At 37.9% G+C, this 19,368-nt stretch overlaps 1 protein-coding gene and 2 long non-coding RNA genes across 5 annotated transcripts in view; 2 read left to right on the top strand and 1 right to left on the bottom strand.

The window, feature by feature from the left end:
- Positions 1-17,118, bottom strand: part of LOC133534120 (activating signal cointegrator 1 complex subunit 3) — a 40,482-nt gene extending 23,364 nt beyond the window's left edge. Inside the window, exons 1-11 of one of the 3 annotated variants that reach the window (XM_061873211.1) lie at positions 16,940-17,118; positions 16,212-16,356; positions 15,675-15,927; positions 15,228-15,503; positions 14,292-14,541; positions 13,256-13,439; positions 12,565-12,710; positions 11,983-12,128; positions 11,394-11,594; positions 1,237-1,429; positions 313-499 (exon numbers count right to left, since the gene is read on the bottom strand). In XM_061873211.1, the coding sequence (XP_061729195.1) occupies positions 313-499; positions 1,237-1,429; positions 11,394-11,594; positions 11,983-12,128; positions 12,565-12,710; positions 13,256-13,439; positions 14,292-14,541; positions 15,228-15,503; positions 15,675-15,927; positions 16,212-16,336 (1,961 nt within the window). In that variant the 5' untranslated portion in view covers positions 16,337-16,356; positions 16,940-17,118. Of the gene's footprint in view, positions 1-312; positions 500-1,236; positions 1,430-11,393; positions 11,595-11,982; positions 12,129-12,564; positions 12,711-13,255; positions 13,440-14,291; positions 14,542-15,214; positions 15,504-15,674; positions 15,928-16,211; positions 16,357-16,939 lie in introns of those variants that run through there. The other 2 variants (XM_061873216.1, XM_061873222.1) reach the window with 2 other exon arrangements.
- LOC133534149 (uncharacterized) lies at positions 1,436-5,118 on the top strand. Its single transcript, XR_009801984.1, has 2 exons — positions 1,436-2,491; positions 4,763-5,118. It is a non-coding gene; the product is annotated as an uncharacterized LOC133534149 (long non-coding RNA).
- Positions 6,303-10,439, top strand: LOC133534151 (uncharacterized). Its single transcript, XR_009801989.1, has 2 exons — positions 6,303-6,469; positions 10,145-10,439. It is a non-coding gene; the product is annotated as an uncharacterized LOC133534151 (long non-coding RNA).
- Positions 17,119-19,368: the final 2,250 nt, after the last annotated feature.

The raw sequence follows: 19,368 nt of genomic DNA, 5'->3' as shown, positions 1-19,368 counted from the left end.
TACATGATTGAACGGAATCGGCTTGATAGAAAATAATTGCAAAGATTGGTCTTAAAATCACAATTAAACGGTTCTATGTCTTTATTGTTTTGACTTATGGGTCTGCAATTAAAATCACAATTTCAAAACATTTATATCTAAACCGTGGTTGAGTAAAATATTACACTAATAATCCACTTTTTTTTATTTATATAATTTTCTTATTATTCCCTTGCCCAGGCCCAGTAACATGCGACAGTGCTATCTCATTTACTCCGATACAAATAGACAGTGTGCGCGCTATTTGTATCAGATCTAGATTTATCAACTCACCGGGCAACATCCAAATAGTTAGGCAGCGTCGCTGAAAGCCCGACTATGCGTATCATGTTCTGACTGGACTCGACTTGGCGAAGTGTCCTCGCGACAATCGCTTCCACTATTGGCCCCCTGTCGCCGTGGAGCAGATGGACCTCGTCGATAATCAGCAGCTTCACTATGGACGCGAGCTCCGTGTCAGCTAAAAATTAACTTACAATTAAAGATTAGAAAGCAAAATTTGGAAATAATTTTCAACCAGCAATGCCCTCTATCGTGTGCATATGTTAAAGCAAAACCACATTGTTTGATAACACGTGCATAGACTTAGAAGTATCGTGCTTAAAATTAGGGGATGGATGATTGTCATAAGGGACTTACAATGTGAAATCCCATCTAAAACATTTTCATGTAAAATGTTGCCAAGATGAAACCATAAGGCTCGCACTGTCAAAAAGTTATCAAATCTCCTGTAGAGTCTACAAGCCCTAAGTTCACAAACTACACCTTAGTCAAAATAAGTGGCACCGAACACTTTCTATGACCGTAATATGATAAGATTCATATACTGGCCGTGGCTTATCCAACCTCGACATTGGCAGAATCATCAACACCTTGATGGAGCCATAACACGAAAAATTGATTGATTGATTGAAAATAAGTGGCTTGGCCGTTTCGTTACTTCAAGAAGTATTGTATAATAAAAATAATTAATACTAAATAAATTTTTCACCTTACGCCCACGTGACGGTAGCGAAACGGCCAAGCCATAGATTTTTGACCACGGTGTAGAGTTTGTGAAGTTAGGGCTTGCAGAGTTAGAAGCTTGGCTCTACAAGAGATCTGATAACTTTTTGCCAGTGCAACATATACATATACATGAAAATGTTATTAATGGGACATTTATTTTAATTAATATTTAGTTATCGTTTTACTCACTGGCTCCTTTCCTAGTGACGACGTCCCATTTCTCCGGGGTGGTGACGATCATTTGCGTCTGCTGCACCTCCGTCTTCGTCAGCTTCATGTCGCCAGTCAACTCGCGTACCGCGATCCCTAAGCCGCGCAGACGCTTCCCGAAGCTCGCTGTCATTTCAGAGGCAAGCGCTTTCATGGGCGCTATGTAGATGATCTAAAAATGGACAGCATAGGTTAGTGAACGTAGAAATAATTAAAAACTTTCACACGCTTTACCCACGCTAAGGGAAGAACCTCAAATATCCTTTTCATCACACTTGCTCGAAAAAGATCTTATTTCATGCTGGTGTACTGAAGGAAATTTTTTGACTTATTTTGTTTCCGCGCCAGTTATGGATTGTGAAAAAGAAGATTTTTTTTTACTATGTCACTTATTCATACAAACCAAGTAGCATATTTAGAGTTTTACTTTTAAAATACTGACGTTTACAATTTAATATTTTTTTTATGTTTAAAATTATTTAATTTGATTAATTTAACAGCCCTTTAAACTATTTTGACATAATTTTCAATCGTGGCTGAATGCCGAATAGGTCTGTGCCTTCGATGCCTCACCTGCCAAGAAATTCCAAAATGGCGGACGAATGTTTGATATGTCACCGTATTTAAGAATCATTTCGCTTAAAATTTAGTTTTTTCTTCGCAAGTGTGATGAAAAACATTGTGTGTAACTCCGGGGGTAAGAATTTTGCAAACTCGGGTGCTGCAGCTGTCGGGAATTACCAACCTCGTATCCAAAATTTCACTTACCCCCCTCGTTGCACAATGTACTATTCAAACTGGAACTCTGCATTATTTTAAGATAACTTGTTTCAAGTTTCAAGGTCTAACCTCAACGGTTTAGGCTGTGCATTATCTATCAATATCTAAGTAACGGAAATGAACGGAAACGGAAATTTTATATATCTAGATTAAATAAATGTAACACGAGAAATAGCGTGCGACTTTCAATCCGAAGATCGCGGGTTCAAATCCCGGCTCGTAGCAATGAGTTTTTTGGAACTACGAACGTTAAGCTCTAAGTACGAACCCTAATACTAACTACGTAAGCAGACTTGTCTATTAAATCTTTGATGTATTGTTTTTTAAGTTGACAATACATAAATGACCAAGATTTATTACCTATGGCTATAAACATTGCTATATAAATGCAAAGACCTGACAACCACCCACATAATCCAACCGACTTCCAAGATGAAACTGGCTCTCATTCTTTGTAAGTTACTTCTTGCTACTATTATGTGTATATTTATTATTCTATTTACATGAAATTTATAATTTTATTAACTTGAGGATATAATAAATCATTGCAAATGTGATATGGCCGCTGTATCAGACATAAATCCAGTTTAATATTATCACATCTTCGCATTTCAAGAAAAAATGTACTGTTCTTAGATTTTTTATATATTACGTCATTGGCAAACAAGCATATGGCCCGCCTGATGGTAAGCAGTCTGCGTAGCCTATGTACGCATGCAACTCCAGAGGAGTTACATGCGCGTTGCCGACCTTAATAACCCTCCCGCCCCTCGTTGAGCTCTGGCAACCTTACTCACCGGCAGGAACACAACACTGAGTAGGGTCTAGTGTTATTTGGCTGCAGTTTTCTGTAAGGTGGAGGTACTTCCCCAGTTTGGCTCTGCTCTACATCTGGAATGACATCCACTGGCTGTGCCCTACCTCACAAAGCGAGATGACATTCACAATGCCCATACCTCTCTTGTGGACGTGTTAAGGACGTATCCGGGTTCGGGTCGGGCAGATGTTCGCCAAGTGGTCATATAGGCGCTGTCACTGTTGTTGTAACAAGCTGAAGATGTGTCCTGGAACTGCCTGGGTCCGCTCCGTTAAAGCTAACTTGTAACTTGCAATAAAAACAAGCAATCGTTCTTTTCGTTACTCGCGTCGCGGTATTTTAAAAATAAAATCACTCGTTCTCAAATTACTGTAATTTACAATTCAACGTTGGTTTCACTGGCTTTAATCTAGTCTAGCCTAAAATCGGGACAATCGACGTCCCGCGCGGTTCCTTTGCGAGACGCATACTCTAGGGCTACTGAATCGGGACGTCCCGCATATAGCGGGACGGTTGGCAACCCTACTTACGAATGTGTACATTTGCCTTAGGGCCTGTTTACAAATTGATTGGTGTTTAGTATGAGTTTATACATTTGCTACTAAACGCAAGTACTATCTCGGATCATCGATATTCGAAATATTATTGATATACTTAACACCATGCTGAGTCGGGACCATTTCGTGGCTAATTTGTGTCATGTAATGTAATACGTTGTAATGTTATGTATAAGTTTCTTTTTATCTGTATATTTTTGCCACGACGCAACAATTTCTATATCTATATGTCATAGTTTTCAATTGTTTGGTGTATTTAAATATAATGTCCGTGTTACAGCAACTCTATTAATTACTTATTACGAAAAAAAAAATATGCCGTTCACTTTCCTTAAATGTATACTTAGCCATACCCTAAAGTTAGCGGAGTTAAAAAAAACACCGTTGATAGTTTTGGCTTGTATTGTATTGAAAGTTACACGCGTTTATCCTCGGCCCTCTATTCTACAACAACAGTTTATTATCGGAATCGGACCAGACATGATACGAAATGGAAACGACGCTGAACGCTTGGTCAGTTGTGTGCCCCAGAGGGGTGCGGTAGTGATAATCAAGTTGAATAATATTTTTTAAATTGGATTGATGCTAATTTCATGTCATGATATTATGAAAATATCAGCATGGAGGTACAAGTAACCATATCGTTCTGCTGCTGCTAAAGAAAAGTGTTTTGAATTTATAATATACAGTGTGAAATTTTATAGGACATATCTGAACAACTTATATAATGGGACCAATGCCGAAATCGCGAAAAAATTTTTGGCTGTTTCATACGTTCGATGTGATGATTTTTTTTCGTGATTACGGCATTGGTCCGAAAGTGAACGGCATAGTATGACTTACAGTCACTACGCTGAGTATGGCTGGTGGTTAAAATACTTAAAATTTCAGCCCGTATAATATGCTTAAATACAGGGTGATTTCTGGGTCGTGATCCAGAACCACTTTTTCTGAATCTATAAATGATCCACATTATCATACGGTAGTATTTGATTAAAGTTTTTAAGTAAAATTAATTTTATACGAAGTAATCATGGTCACCCTATGACTTGACATACGCTGTATGGAAAGCGACAAGACGACACATTGAGTAGGGTGACCAAATTGTATGCAAAAATGTTAATTTCTACTTGTCATCTGAAAAATAATTATAATTATTGGTGATAATAAATAATGAGCATCATCATTAGATTCATCTTTGAGTCTGTGTGATGTCTTGTTCTCTTGCTCCACGACCCCGAAATCACCCTGTGTAATATTATAGCGAGTGTTCTATAAACGTCTTAACTAATCAGTTTACTGAAATGAAACTTATTTGATGATTTTTACAATAAACTACATTTGTCCACAGTCGCTCTGTTGGGCATGGTGCTGGGTGCCTTCGGGCAGCTGTGCGGCTGCCAGCCCGACCCGATGGGTCCACTGTGCGCCAGCGACGGCAACTCGTACGACAGCGTGTGCGAGATGAACTGCAAGACGGCGGGCAGAGGCGTTTACAAGGTCCGCGATGGACCCTGTCTGTGAGACATAAAACAGTGTCCGATGATATGATATGATCCTGAGATTTTTGCTTCAACTATCGTTTATTGCCTTCTGAAAGTTTTTCTTTCCTTATTTTTTGAGATCCAGTCGCTTTGTACTACCTATTTTATGTTTTTTGATATTTACTTACCTATTTCTTCTGTGCAATAAAATATTTATCAATTATTTCCTTTTTTAATTATTTTGATATAGTCGGAGAGCCGGGATGGAGCTCATTGAACGCATAATGCTACAACGCCCAATGTATTAAATTTCCTTAAAAACAAATCAGGTTAATATGCCATATAAAACCGATGCCGGCGGCAGCTTGATATTCGATTTAATAAGGTGCTGGCCGGACAAGCAAGATTTCGTATTTCAGCACAAAATACGGGAGGCTATCGAAATCAGTCGTCAACCGACTAGAAACTCAATGAATGTGGACTGGCTGTGCTCCCAAGCTGGAACGCTATTTTGAGTATTACTTTGGCGGTTAGTGTAGTGTGGATGAGCGTTTAACAAATGCCATAGTGACTGTAGTGCCCAGTAGGTTCCAGTCATAAAGTGTTCATCCACTTTTGTAGTTGGGTATACCTACTCAGGTTAAGTTGACCGTTAGCCCAGTCTTCGAAGCCAGTCATAGCAAAAGGATCAAAATTAGGATCTAATCTGTTGACCATTTGGCCAGTCTTGTTTTAAAGTTGTATGCCCCGATTACAAGCTTCAATTAATTAATGAGTTCATTCATTTAATTCCTGAAACTCCAGTTAATTAGTCATCCCTTTCATAATCATTTAAGGGTTTACATAAAAGGTGTTAAAAAAGTTACATTTCCTAGCCTTACAAATATTTAAATCACTGATTTAAAATTTTCACTATTTTTACTCATTATCCGAGTGCACGCTGTCGTCGAAACGTCGGTGGTCAATTTAAAACATAATTTTACGCGATCAAGGTCCGTTGTAATGAATAATAATATTTAAATAATTATTACAGATTAAAACAAACGATTATTAGCTAATTAAGGCTTGTAGCGCTTTAATGAATAAGGGAGTAATTCCCGTTGCGACAAATCAAAATGAAAGTAAGAGAAAGTGAAGCCATTGGTGACGATTCGCTTAATGGCGCTATCGTTCAAATATAGAAACCAGCATAAACTTCTCTAAGTTACCTAATAATTATACATACCGAGTCAATTAAATGTTGTCAATTCATAAGAGCTGCGGTTCCTTAATCGACGTCAGAGTCTAATTAGAAATATACAAGCAAGGATGTATGTTAGGTAAATTGATTAATTATAATTAGTAACGGGCTACCGAGCAAACAAAAATTACAAGCATCGGCAATACCATTAGGAGGGTACAGTCGAGTCCATAAATATGTATACATTTTTCACCTTAATCCTTTGCAATAAGGTGAAAAAATGTATACATATTTATGAACTCGACTGTACGCGCTTTTGTGACTATATATAAGTCCAATGATTTGGCTTAGTTTCTCACTGCGCTTTCAGTAAACATGAAGTCCGTCATTATATGTAAGTATATTTCAAAGATTTTTTGTTCTTGACGTCACGTGTAAACGTTGTCTATTATTATTATTGTTGTAGTTTGTGGGCCTTTGAATGCCACGTCGACCAGGCATTGGTCTATTGTGACAGCCCTTTAAAGTTCATTACTGATGCCCGTTGAATCCAGGAAATTCCAGATTCTTTGGGCCGTAATGTTCTGTACCTCATAGGGTTGCAATACGTGCCGCCCTAGGTGGGTACTTCTTTTTGACATTAGTGGTCCACAGGAGCAGAGAATGTGCATTGCAGTCTCCTCTGACTCATGGCAGAACCTGCATGTCGCGTCTTGTTTCTTTCCGATTTGAAACATGTGTTTGTTCAATTTACAGTGTCCAGTCAAAATTCTGGTCACCGCGCAGGCTTTGTGTCTTTTGAGCCCTAGAAGCTCCCTAGCAGTTTTGCTGTTGAACCCTTTGATAGCTTTCGAGTGTTCTTGTCCTTTTACGAACTTCCACCAATCGTTTGCCCTTATTTTTTCTAAATTGCTGAGCAGTGAATATGCATCCCGTTTTGTGATTCCACAGAACGGTTCTGGGCCGACCAGGGGTGTGTCTGCGCCCTTTCTAGCAAGTTCGTCCGCTTCTTCGTTTCCGTTAATGTCGGAGTGCCCTGGTACCCATCTAAGTGTGACTTTGTTGGAGTTTGCCAGTGCATTGAGGTTTGTTTTACAGTTCTGGACTAGTTTTGAGTTTGACTCAAGGGATTCTAGTGCCAGCAGAGCAGCCTGGCTGTCTGAGTTGATGTAGATATGTTGGTGTCGTAGGTTTTTATCCAGGTTAATCTCCGCACATTTGTTGATGGCGTAGACTTCAGCCTGGAAGATTGAGGCCTGTGTGCCCATGCTGACGCTGGCTCTGAGCTTAGGTCTCTCACCATAGATCCCACATCCTACATCAATGCCTTTCTTGGAACCATCCGTGTACCAAATATGGCTTCCCTCTTCGACGTACATTTGGTTGTTGGTCCATTTGTCTCTAGGAGGTATATCTACTGTGTACTTCTTCTTGTTCGTGTAAAGGTATCAAACTTACTGTGTACAGTTTAGTAAACTGACATTCAGTGTGCGTGTCATCGGTGGGCATGCTAAGGGTTCTATTTGCAAAAACCCAGGCCTTTAGTTTGGTTAATGCTTGAGAGCGCCATTTTGGCCTGTTTAGCGTGCATATTCTGTAGACGCACTGCTTAGCCTCCTTTTGCACCTGCAAGTGGAGTGGTATAATATCCAGCAGTGCGTCTAGGGCCGCCCCCGGTGTCGAGGAGAAGGCGCCTGTTGCTGTTAAACAAGCCGTGCGCTGCAGGCTGTTTAGAGTTTCTATTGCCGTCTTTTGGTTGGTTTTGTTACACCAGACCGCGGAGGCGTAGGTAATTATGGGCCTCACAACCGCTGTGTATAACCACATAGCAATTTTGGGTCTTATGCCGCAAACGTTGTCTAACGCATAGTGCCAATGAATCTGTTTGTTGATTCTCAGAAATGTATATTTTAATCCTTTCAGACCTATTTTTTACCTACAGTTTAAGTTTAATTAAATTTAGATTTTATAGTCACAAGAATCTGCCGCTTAAAAACCACCCCTATACATATACAATCGAAGTTACGTTCTTGTTTTAAGTAAAACGACATGCTGAAATATATAAGTACATATTGCAGTAATATAATATGCACTATATATATCACAGATACATTGATTGAGTAAGATGTCTAAATTCTAAGACAACTTCGCTCTTCGAATTTAACAGGAAAACGAGATGGCGTTGTACAGCTCCATACAATTTGCGGTAACTCTGATTGTCAAAAGTTGACGTTTGACAATTCAGTGACCAAAAACATATGGCGCAGTACAGCACCATCTGTTTTGGATGTCAACTAAGGGGCACGTTCTTTTCTTACAAGGAAAGGTACCCAAATGTCCGATTCCGATATGATTTTTATTTATATATGTTATAGAGTAGTCTAAAATAACGGAAACGTATTTTATTTAGCTGCCCAAACTCAACCTATTCAGAGAATATGTCCTCCAAAGTATTAAAAAATTACTAAATCTTCTCACTCCTATAGAAAGTGATGCTCATACAACTTGCAAGTTAATGGCTTGTTTGAGTATATGTTTGCGAGCAGGAAAAAATAATGAACACGTGTTTTGTTATATCTGCCTAAACTCAAGTTTTCCTAAAAAACACCCGTCTTTATGTGTATCTTTAGCGATAAGATATTATAAAATTTCGATGTCGATTTTTTTTGGAAAAAATTAGTTTCAGCCGATATAACAAAACACGTGCTCATTATTTTTTCCTGCTCTCAAACATATACTCAAACCAACCATTAACTAGCAAGTTGCTTGAACATCATTTTCTATAGAAGTTAGAAGATTTAGTAACTTTTTAGTACTTTGGAGGACAATTTCTCTCAATAGGTTGAGTGTGGGCAGCTAAAAAAATACGTGTCTATTATTTTTGACTACTCTATAACATACGAGTATATAAATGTAAATTAAATCGGAACCGGACAGTCGGGTACCTTTCCTTGTTAGACTTTACCTCTTAAAACAATCAATTCTCTTTGGTATATAATTATATCTGGTACTCATTCGTTTTTGTTAATAAACATTGTAATAAAAAGAAAATAAATCTAGTAGTATATTATGTATGTGTAACTTAACTTCTATTCGCTCTATATAGATATTACAATTTCTAATAGCAGACATAGACCAGGTACTTGAATGTTCTTGCTAGGTTTCATGTTGCTACCGCCTGTCGTTTTAAAACGAGAGCGTAACTTAGATTGTATGACAGCAGCAAGGTTCTTGTGGCTCTTACATGGATTTGCTCATTATACGGGGAGTGGTAGAAAAATCATTAAAAAGGAGATTTCCTTAAGATAAGGCTGAAGGGGCCTACTGATTACCAGTTCGCCGGACGATATCGGCCTGTCAGTTATTCGCCATTGTCAGCTTTTGCGAATAACTGACGGGCCGATATCGTCCGGCGAAGTGGTAATGAATGGGCCCCTTAGGCAAAAGTGCAATTTTTATATTGATATTTTATGCGTTTTAATCAAGGGTAAGGGCCATGAGAAAATCCTGGTGGAAACTAGACTACTCGTATATTTTCGAGGGCAGATTTAAGCATAACTGAAAAAAATAATTGTCTTGATAGAAAAAAATCAGGTCAAGTGCGATTTAGACTCGTCCACCGAGGGTTCTGTACAATTTTGTAGGTACCTACATACCTTTGCTTAACCTCGAGCATTAAGTACTTTAAATAAAGACTATTTTTTATGATTTAATTATAAATGACGGTATTACTTCTATAGTTCTAGGTCAACGAAGAGTATTCTATATATTGTGATTCCCTTGAGAATGTTGAAATATACGTTTTTGCGAATATACTAGTGATATAGCTGATGGATTAGACTAGTATAATTTTAATCAGAAGTACCTATACTTTCCGAGTTATTAAGGTAAATCGTTAAAAGCCAACCACGAGCGGCGCGCCATATCTTTTGTTCCTTTCTAATTACATTACAATGCGTACATCAGCATCCGTAGGCAGCGCATACTGGATTGGAAGATATAGAGCGAAAAACATTCTATCAAAGGTGGACCGACGTAAACCATAGTAACGTTTTTTTTTTTTTTTCAGTGATTTTATTCGGATTGGTTGGTGGAATTCTCTGTGACTTTCTCATGATCGACCCTCGCTATCAGCGGCTAAGGCATCATAAAAAACGCCTGCATGGGAACGGTCTCGATTGTCGTAAGAGCTGTCCACGGCCGCATCCTCCGTACAGACCGTTCTGTGCCACTAATTATCGCAGTTATCTCAGCGAGTGCCTGATGTTATGCGACAGCAAGGGTATCGGTCTCTACAAGGATCACGACGGTCCATGTTAGGTTGAAAAACGTTTCTATGTGTGGCTAATAAACACTTACATATGTGCTGTAGTTTTTTTTTATTAAATTTTAAGTCAACAATAACATCCAATTAATTCCGTAAGAGATGACCGTGTTCGCCGTTCTAACAATGCAATTACTACAGCTCAGCTAGCGCCTTGTGGAATGAAATAATGACTATGGCAACACATACTGAATACATGTTAGAATAGTATAAAAAATAATAATAAAAATAGGAAATTCGAAACGAGTGGCGATAAATTAAAACACGACCGAAGGGAGTGTTTTAAATCGACACGAGTTGCGAATTAGGTAATTCTGGTAATTAGTTTATAATAGTGCAATATTAATAGGTATTCGCACATGTATCGTACAACGTTTTACAGTATATATGGCCCTTTAAATGCTCGACACAGTAACGTAATATGCTAATTTTCGCACTAGTGCGGTAAAGTAGCACCATATGTACTGTAAAATAAATAAAATAGTTTGAATTGCATTATAATAATAAAAATGGTTCAATGATGAGAATCTCGTGAAAGCCGAGAAGGACAAGTCCAGCAAGTACCTAGACTTGGGTCACGAGATAACCGCCATGTGGGTTCGACGATCATTGTTCAGATCAACACCTAGAGACTCTCGCTGGGTGGCTGAATCAAGGGTCAGATGCAGAAGGCAGTAAGTAATCTTGGACACGGCGCGTATAGTATATAGGTTTCTCTCTCTGCGGCCCTGGCCCCCGGCAGATTGGGCCTTGTCCCGCTGCTGGCGGCACGCTAGTTTAGGTTTTTTATGACTGATCTACGCGACACGCAGCAGAAATGTATGCAACTTCCCATACAATAAAATTTAGCGAACGCTTTAACGTGACAGACGATTTGATGTAACCGCCCGATCGTATTAGTATTAATCTATCTGCTAAAGGCAGACGCGGCCCCTAAACATTTTTAGCAGTATTTTATAATGGAACAATAGCGTGAACAATAAATTACCCCTACCTTAAACTTGTTCTTCATAATAACGTTGTTCTCGATGTGCTGCTTGATCTGATGCACCACTGTCAACAGGGCTATGTTGGTCTTGCCCGCGCCCGTGGGCGCACATATGAGCAGGTTCTCGTTCGTGTTGTACGCCGTTTGGAACACTACCGACTGGATGCGGTTTAGTTCTTTGATGTTCTCGAATGCCATTTGGCCTATCTGAAAAAAAAAGTCAATTTTCAAATGAAATTGATTCTGTTTCATTTATTGACAGAGAGGGAGATAGCGTAAAAGCATAATGCGTCTGGTGTATACAGAACTTGATTTCACACAATAATCCATAACGTTCCGAGAATGTTGGTTGGAATGGGAATCGATTATTAGATCAGATAATAAAGACCTTAAAGGATGTAGAGGTACCATACGTTAGGAATTTGGGTCCTTTGTCAGGATTGCGGAGGGTCTTAGGGAGTGTCAGGATTTTACTAGTTAAAAGTTTGGAGTAGGACAAACGAGAGAGAAGGTTATGCTTTAGCCACATAATATGATGGTGAGTTAAGGGGCTAGTGGGATTTAAGTGATTGTAATACCCTTAATTTTCCCTTACCTCGTCCATGTCGGAGACGGGCACGCGGGTGTTGCCGACCGAGAGCGGTGCTTGGTCGTTCTTGGGTATGATGACTTCTTCGTATTCTTTGTAATCCTTCCTCGTAGCGTTCTCGGGAAGTAGCAGCTTCATCCCCGACACGAAACCTGGTCAAGTAAAAGGCTTACAGTGAATTATTAGATTAATGGATTCAAAAATAAAACTAACCAAACCAATTTTACCCAATTAACCAATTTAACCAATTTTATAAGTAGCAAGAGGCGGCGAGTTTGAAAATAGTAGGTAGGCACGAAAAATTGAATTTCCCTGTAAGTTGGGGATTTCGTGACCTTTTCTGGTCTGCCAAACAATAATACTTGTTATTTGTTGGTATAGCAGTGAAAAGTTTAAGTATCTATGTCATAAATAGATAGTTGGAATTCATTTAGAGAATGAGTCATTCTATAGCTAGTTCAGTTTATATATAGCCGAAAAATCAACAGTGGAAGCTTAGTACTTGGTTTCATTTCGGTACCTTTCAGACGTGTCAACCAAAACCACTCTTGTTACTCTTAGCATAAGGTCCAAAATCATTATCAATACCTGCTGCGTTCTTAGCTTCAATTGAGGAGTCGTATACGTTAGGGTATTGCACTTTCGTTTGAAAGTATGATATCTTCTGTAACACTGGATCTACTTCCTTCTTTGACGTCGAGAATGGCACCACTGGCTTTGTTAGTTCTGATATCCTGTCAACGGAAATATTAGTTTTCATAAGATATTGTTCGCGACAATCGTGTTTTAAGTGTTTTAACAATATTAAACTACAAATCATTAAAAAATAACAAAGTATAAGATAAATAAAGTCTAAGAAAAAAACATGCCTCGAGAAATCAAGAAAAAATATGCTAGAATAGATGGCCATATACCTTTAGCCTATAATCGAGTGGATTGCGACACCGTTTAATATTTAACAGATATGAGTGAAAGAACATGGGTCAAATTGCCTATGTCATTCTAAGAGTTTTAGTCCTGTGTCGAAAGATTGCAGTAAATTTAGTTGAGTACAAAATTTACTTTGGCAATATGCCTCTATACTCAATTTTCTTCGTCAATATATTATGGCATAAACCTCCTTTAAAATAACCTTTATAAGACACAAGACACAGAACAGTTTGAGATTTGTTCTGATATTGAGTGGCTACCTCCAGCTCCTTCCATACGAGACCAGCTGTGCCAGCATTTTCTTAACCGATCGTCACACACATAGCACACATTAATATTAAAGTAGTACCTTTTGGCCCTCATCTGGGCAATATTAATTTCCGGTTCCTCTTCCTCGTCATCGATCTTCCTCGCGTTCTTGGCCTTCTTGCCTTCCTTTCGCACCAGCTTGGCAAGAGCCTTTTCTTGCTCCGATTGAACTGACACTTGGCAGAGGTATTGGGGCATTTTGTTCTCGGGCAGGATTGCCGCTACTGAAAATCAGAGGTAATTGTTTTTACAATAGCCTAGATGCTCTTAGATAATTGTTTTACAACAATCGTTAAGTCAGGGCTGTATCCTCGTCAAGTCGTGCAAGCGAAATCTTGAAAATAATAGTTTTTTTTTTTTAGTTCGATTGCTTGTACGACATTGCAACGTATCATCGTGGATGTTTCTTATGCAGCATTATTTTAAGTTTTTACGTTACAAAAAGACTAGGTTACTAGACAAGGTCACTAGGTTACATAAATAAATAAATAATAAATAAATATTATAGGACATTATTACACAAATTGACTAAGTCCCACAGTAAGCTCAATAAGGCTTCAAAAGCTTTTTTTTTTCAATAAGGTTTACATGAAGCTCTTATCTGCACATCTAGGACATTGTTGCGGTTGTCCAAGCCAAAAGTAACTCGCAAGATTGGTTTGCTTGCTTGGTTTGTCTCCTTTTGTGTATTGTACTTATATGAAATACTCTCAGACAAGGTATAGGTTTCGGCGGCGGAGTATTCAAACTATTAGCCACATGCTCCAACAATCCCGTATGAACTCAAAATAGCCCAAGCCAAAAGATCCTCGCACAGATGGTTTTATTAGCCTGTCTCTTTTTGTGTACCGTAAAACCACCTAAAATAGTCCAAAAGTTACGTCCGTAAAACTATGGTCCAAAACAAACCCAAATATTAGGTTCAATATTTTGGCAAACTATTTTCATAAATGGTCAAATAAACTTAGACAAAATCAAAAAGAAGATTGGCTGATATACTTCATTACGGCGTAAACTAGTGGACCATAGTGTAGTCCACTTTTAATTAGTTTTACGGTTTTAAATGAGTTACTTACTTTCAGACAAGGAAGGTTGCGGCGCCGGCGCTCTCAAACTGTTAACGACATCCTGCCGGTGCTCCAGCAGTTCCTGAATGAACTCAAACTTGTCGAAGCCCAGCAGCTCGAACAGATCGTTTTGCATGTCGTCATTGCTCCTCGGAGAGTTGAGAAGGGTGATGACAGACTGCATAATGTCAGCACTGGATATGTCTGGGATGTTTGCGTATAGTTCGGTGACTTTAGTTTCCAACCATGCTTTGCCAAACTGGAAAGTTTAGATATTTGTTAACAGTAAACATATATCAGTTTGCGTCTGCAGACCCTAAGCGCCGTTAAGTCCCTACAATAAAGACAGCACAAGCACTATGATGAGTACGAATATATATGCACTGTAGGCCTAGCACATGATTGGCGCGACAGTATCTCGAGGCGAGATAGACTATCCGTCTTTTTCTAATAATGTTAATTAAAGAGGGACGGGTAGTCTATCTTGCCGCCAATCATGTGCTAGCCCGGCTGGTGCAGACTGCAATAGAGACCAATGTTGTAACTAACATTGCTCCGTCTTGCATTTACGTACCATATAGTTGCCATTAAGATTATAGTTATGCCAGACGTAAACGCGGTTAAGTTAGATATTCCGTGCTGTTTAGCACTGTAACTGTTAAAATACGATCATATCAATGTGATAGCAACATTAGCAGCCTGCATACTGGTACGTACATGGTAACTTGGTGAATATCTTACATAAAAAAAAGAGGCAACCCATATTTTTTAAGTTACTAGATAAGTATATAATAAACATATATATACAATTACAGCTAAGAAACAGTAAACAGCAGGACACATAGGCATGGAATGCTAACTTTCCATATAAGTTTTGATTGTCTGCCTTTTCTACTGATCAAAATAGTTGGCCAAAATATAGATTTACCTACCTTACCTACCTACCTTAGATATCGGCAAACTCAGCGAAGGTTTGGGAGCTCTGTTTTCGCCACTGCTTTGAGCACTGTACTTCATAGAAAAATCAGTTACAAAACTGCTGTCCGTTGCAGGCCTTTTTAGTAACTTTGCAAGAGGTTTTTTTGCCAGTTTGTAGGGAATATAATGGCATTGTATATGGTCACCCCAGAGTTTTACATTCTCCTTGTTTTCTTCACTGATTTCTTTTCTGATGTATTCTTTTGTGTCTTCTGATATTTCTACAGAGATCTCATTCACAATCTGTAATGGAGATATTTAAAATTGCTAAATGTAAATTAAATTTACCAACAAAGCCCTTTACCCAACCTTATGAAAAATACAACACACATTTTATGAATAAAAAATATAATATAGATTTTTGTGTACACAAATTGCCTGTGGGCCAGTCTTAGGTAAAGGAATTCAACTGACCTCACAAATCTTATTTGCCGTTGAAGATATCACAGTTCCGAAAGTTTGCCGCAGCTGAGTCAGATGCTTCAGCATAACAATATCCTGATCGAGGAACATCCTTAGTGTTAGCACAGCAGCATCTTCAATGACATCATCAGGTTGATCACCAGTGAGCAGCTTGCAAGCCTCTTTTAGGTTATCAAGGAGTTTAATATCTACGCCTGTTTCATTCTTTTTTATATAGTTGTAAATATCACTAAATGATTTGAATCTGTAAATGAAATGTTTATAATTTGTTAGGTTTACCTACTCCAACTTTATTTAGCACCATACCTTGGAATATATTGGAAGTTAGAACTAGATATTTTTGCGTATATCTTAGTGGATTTAGACAGAGCAGATAAATGTGAGCCCCCCTCCCCCGCCTAGAGAACAATATGCCTAACCAAATGCATACACATTTGCTTATTTAATAAACTCAAGTAGAAACAGACTATGATGGTAATTTTATTTAAAAACCGCACCCCTGAAGAAACTAATTGGAACCATACTAACCTTTGTGTTTTTCTTTTTTTTAATATATTTGGTTTACTTGGGTCAACTATAGGTTTCAGGCATCTCGGCTTGTCAAGCTGTGTGTGTGCTCTCAGAGCCCTCGTTATACGAGGCAACTCTATCATATTGACTTATTATATGACAACTGAAACAATAAAACTAATAAGTGTTAATTGAAAAGTTTGTTGTTCTCAATAAATTATTTTCCCAAATTGGTCTGGGGTCTTGAAGGAGAAAATCATACAATAAATAACCTGATAAATTGAGAGCCTACTCTATTACCATTTTGAACTACAATCATGCTAAATATCACTTTGAATGTTATGAACCACCCGCAGATAATGGGTACATTCGTTGGAGGAACCGTGAATGAACTTGCAGACTGGCTAATGGGTGATGACAGACAAAAAAACTTGATGTAAATGACACAACAGTACATATTTAAAAACTGTAATCGGGAGTGCATTTTGAAATAGTATAAGAAGTTTATAATAGTGCAATATTTATCGTTTAATAATGTTGTCAAATATTTACACAACTGATGTTGTCAAAAAGGAATTGCGAAGTTGCAAACAACTGTAAGTATTAATACTTCCAGCTTTTTAACTGTCTCATATATGCAAATTGATTGAATTGCATTATCTTCCTACTACAGCAAAATCGGTGATTTTCGTATTTTAAACCATAGAAAATATAATGCTGTCATATTTGTAACTGTTTTTACATACCTAATACGGTAAACTTTTTGTAGGAGCAGTAGGAAAAGTATTTGATTATATGTTACATGGTTCTTTAACTAAATGATTCAAAACTAGTAGTTTTATATTACTTGGAAGTCGTTTATTTTACGGCACGCAACGTAAACGTAACGCGGCTGATAACATACGACATACGACATGTAATGTAATTGTAAAGTTGTCAATTTTCTGACAGTGACAGCGGTCAATTAAAAAAAAAATCAAGTCAAAGCTATTCCAGTACATAATGTACCTGTCCATTTATTGAATCTCTTGAACGGTATTAAGTGGTTCTCGAATAGATAAAAACGATTTAAATTACTTTTTTTATCGATTTTATGGCATTTTGAATCTGTCTCTTGTTGTATTTGGCCAGTACAAACATCTATTGTTCAAATAAAACCTCATGCTCAAATCATCTTTGTCAGTAGAAAAAGGCGCGAAATTCTAATTTGTTTCGGAGAGCTCTCCTTTGCGCCATAAAGAAATAAGTAAGCATAGAGTTTCTTGTTATCAAAACGCTTATTTTATTATTTTCGTAGTCGACATCTAGCGTCACGTAGCGGATTTATCAGTAGGTAGCTGAAAATTGTTGAGCATTACACTTATCGTTCGTCGCGACATTTGCAGCTAATATTATAACCGGATTAATTTGTAATTAGGGGTTGGTCTGTGCTTGTAAGTGTAACTTGTTAGTTGTAAATTGTTGAGCAATACACTTCTGGATCACTTATCCCCAAGTTGGTGATAACGACAACTTGAAACCACCTTGACACTGCTGCTAGGACATTAGGGCTATAACCGTGAAAACCGAAGTTAGTCAATTGCGGGTAATTTTTCCTGCCACTCTAATTACGTCTAGTGAGAGTAAAAGAGAAAGATCCCCGCAATTTGCGAATTTCGGTTTTCGCGGTAGGCCCCCAGTTACCGCAACCATGGCCAGTGCTACCTGCGTCGAAACGTCGGAAATAAAAGTAGGTAACAAAATAAATTATAAACAGCCAAGTGGCTGTGGCTGTGGCTGTGGGTGTAAGTACACCTATCATATTCGTCATCGTTCTCGGCCATACGCTTGACTTGACAAACAGAATGAAGTTGAGGAGATCAAAATCGATGCCAACTTAGCTAGGTCCAACTCTATCAGCCCTACGCGCCAAAAGTATGCTTTTGACGGTCTTTTAATAACTGTATTATAACTATTATTACAATCACCTAATGTTAGTATAGTAGATTAGCCATACTAGAATATAATAGAACAGTATAGAAAAGAATAGAAATCTTTATTGCGAAACCACGGTACATAATAGTTGTTACATTAAAGAGTGTAAAAACACATGGCACCCTATTTGTACATAACATGTAATGTTCTTAATTAAATATAAACAACACTGTCTTAAGTTATTTCTACTAAGAATTAAATAGTCGTATCTAACTTAATATTTAATTACACAAGGCGTTAATTATATAGGCATATATAATATGCAATAAGGGAATATCATTAGTAGTTACAAAAAAAAGTTATCTTCCATGAACATTGGATGGAATAGTATGCCTTCTCCATTAAAAATAATTTTAAATTTGCTAAACTATTTTGTTAACAAGCAAGCATTAAATCTGTGTCGACAACTCGACATATGCTAGATAAAATGTTTTCCCGTTACGTTTATTTTTATACCCGTAAAACTCGAACATATTAAAATTATTTTTAACATGTTTCGATACAATTTATATATATTATCTGTATGAAATGCTCAATGTAACTAACGTATTTTATTTGTTATAATCTCTCGAATACCTGAGCAATTGAGAGGCACATAACAAAATTTCGATTTTCATTTTTTGTGGTAAGCCCTCTGTTCTCTACGGCGTGCTATGGGGTAGCTCACCTGAATTTTGGTTTTGGTATGTTAATTTAATTCTAGATTAAGTCAGGTCCCCACAACCAGCGCCACGGCTTGCCGGGGCAATATGCTGACTTGCTGACTGGGGATCACATTTTATCTTCCAAATTTTTGTTTTTATGTCTCCCTGCCTTATTTTTAGGGTTCCGTAGCCAAATGGCAAAAAACGGAACCCTTATTTTTTATTTTTTATTTAAAATATGTTTACACGACATTACAGAAATCTAATGCGTCATGCAACCAAGATCAAACATATTAACAACAGCACATAATAAAAAGAAGATACAATAACATTGTACACAAAATAAAACAATATTTATTACATTACATTCGAAGGCCTGGCATCCATCACCTCACAGAACCTCAAGCATTCATTTCTCACACTCGCCCACCGCCATGCAATCAGATCGCACTCCGGTGCTGACGCCAAGAGCGCATTAAGCATATAGATTCGTCATGTCCATCTGTCTGTCCGTTTTGTTTTTTATGTACTATGTTGTGGCGTTAATTAAATGTATT

The sequence above is a fragment of the Cydia pomonella genome, chromosome 2 (assembly GCF_033807575.1).
Source record: "Cydia pomonella isolate Wapato2018A chromosome 2, ilCydPomo1, whole genome shotgun sequence".
Classification (NCBI taxonomy): domain Eukaryota; kingdom Metazoa; phylum Arthropoda; class Insecta; order Lepidoptera; family Tortricidae; genus Cydia; species Cydia pomonella.
Note: the sequence above shows the minus strand (reverse complement) of the source record. Positions and strands in the feature narration are given on the sequence as shown.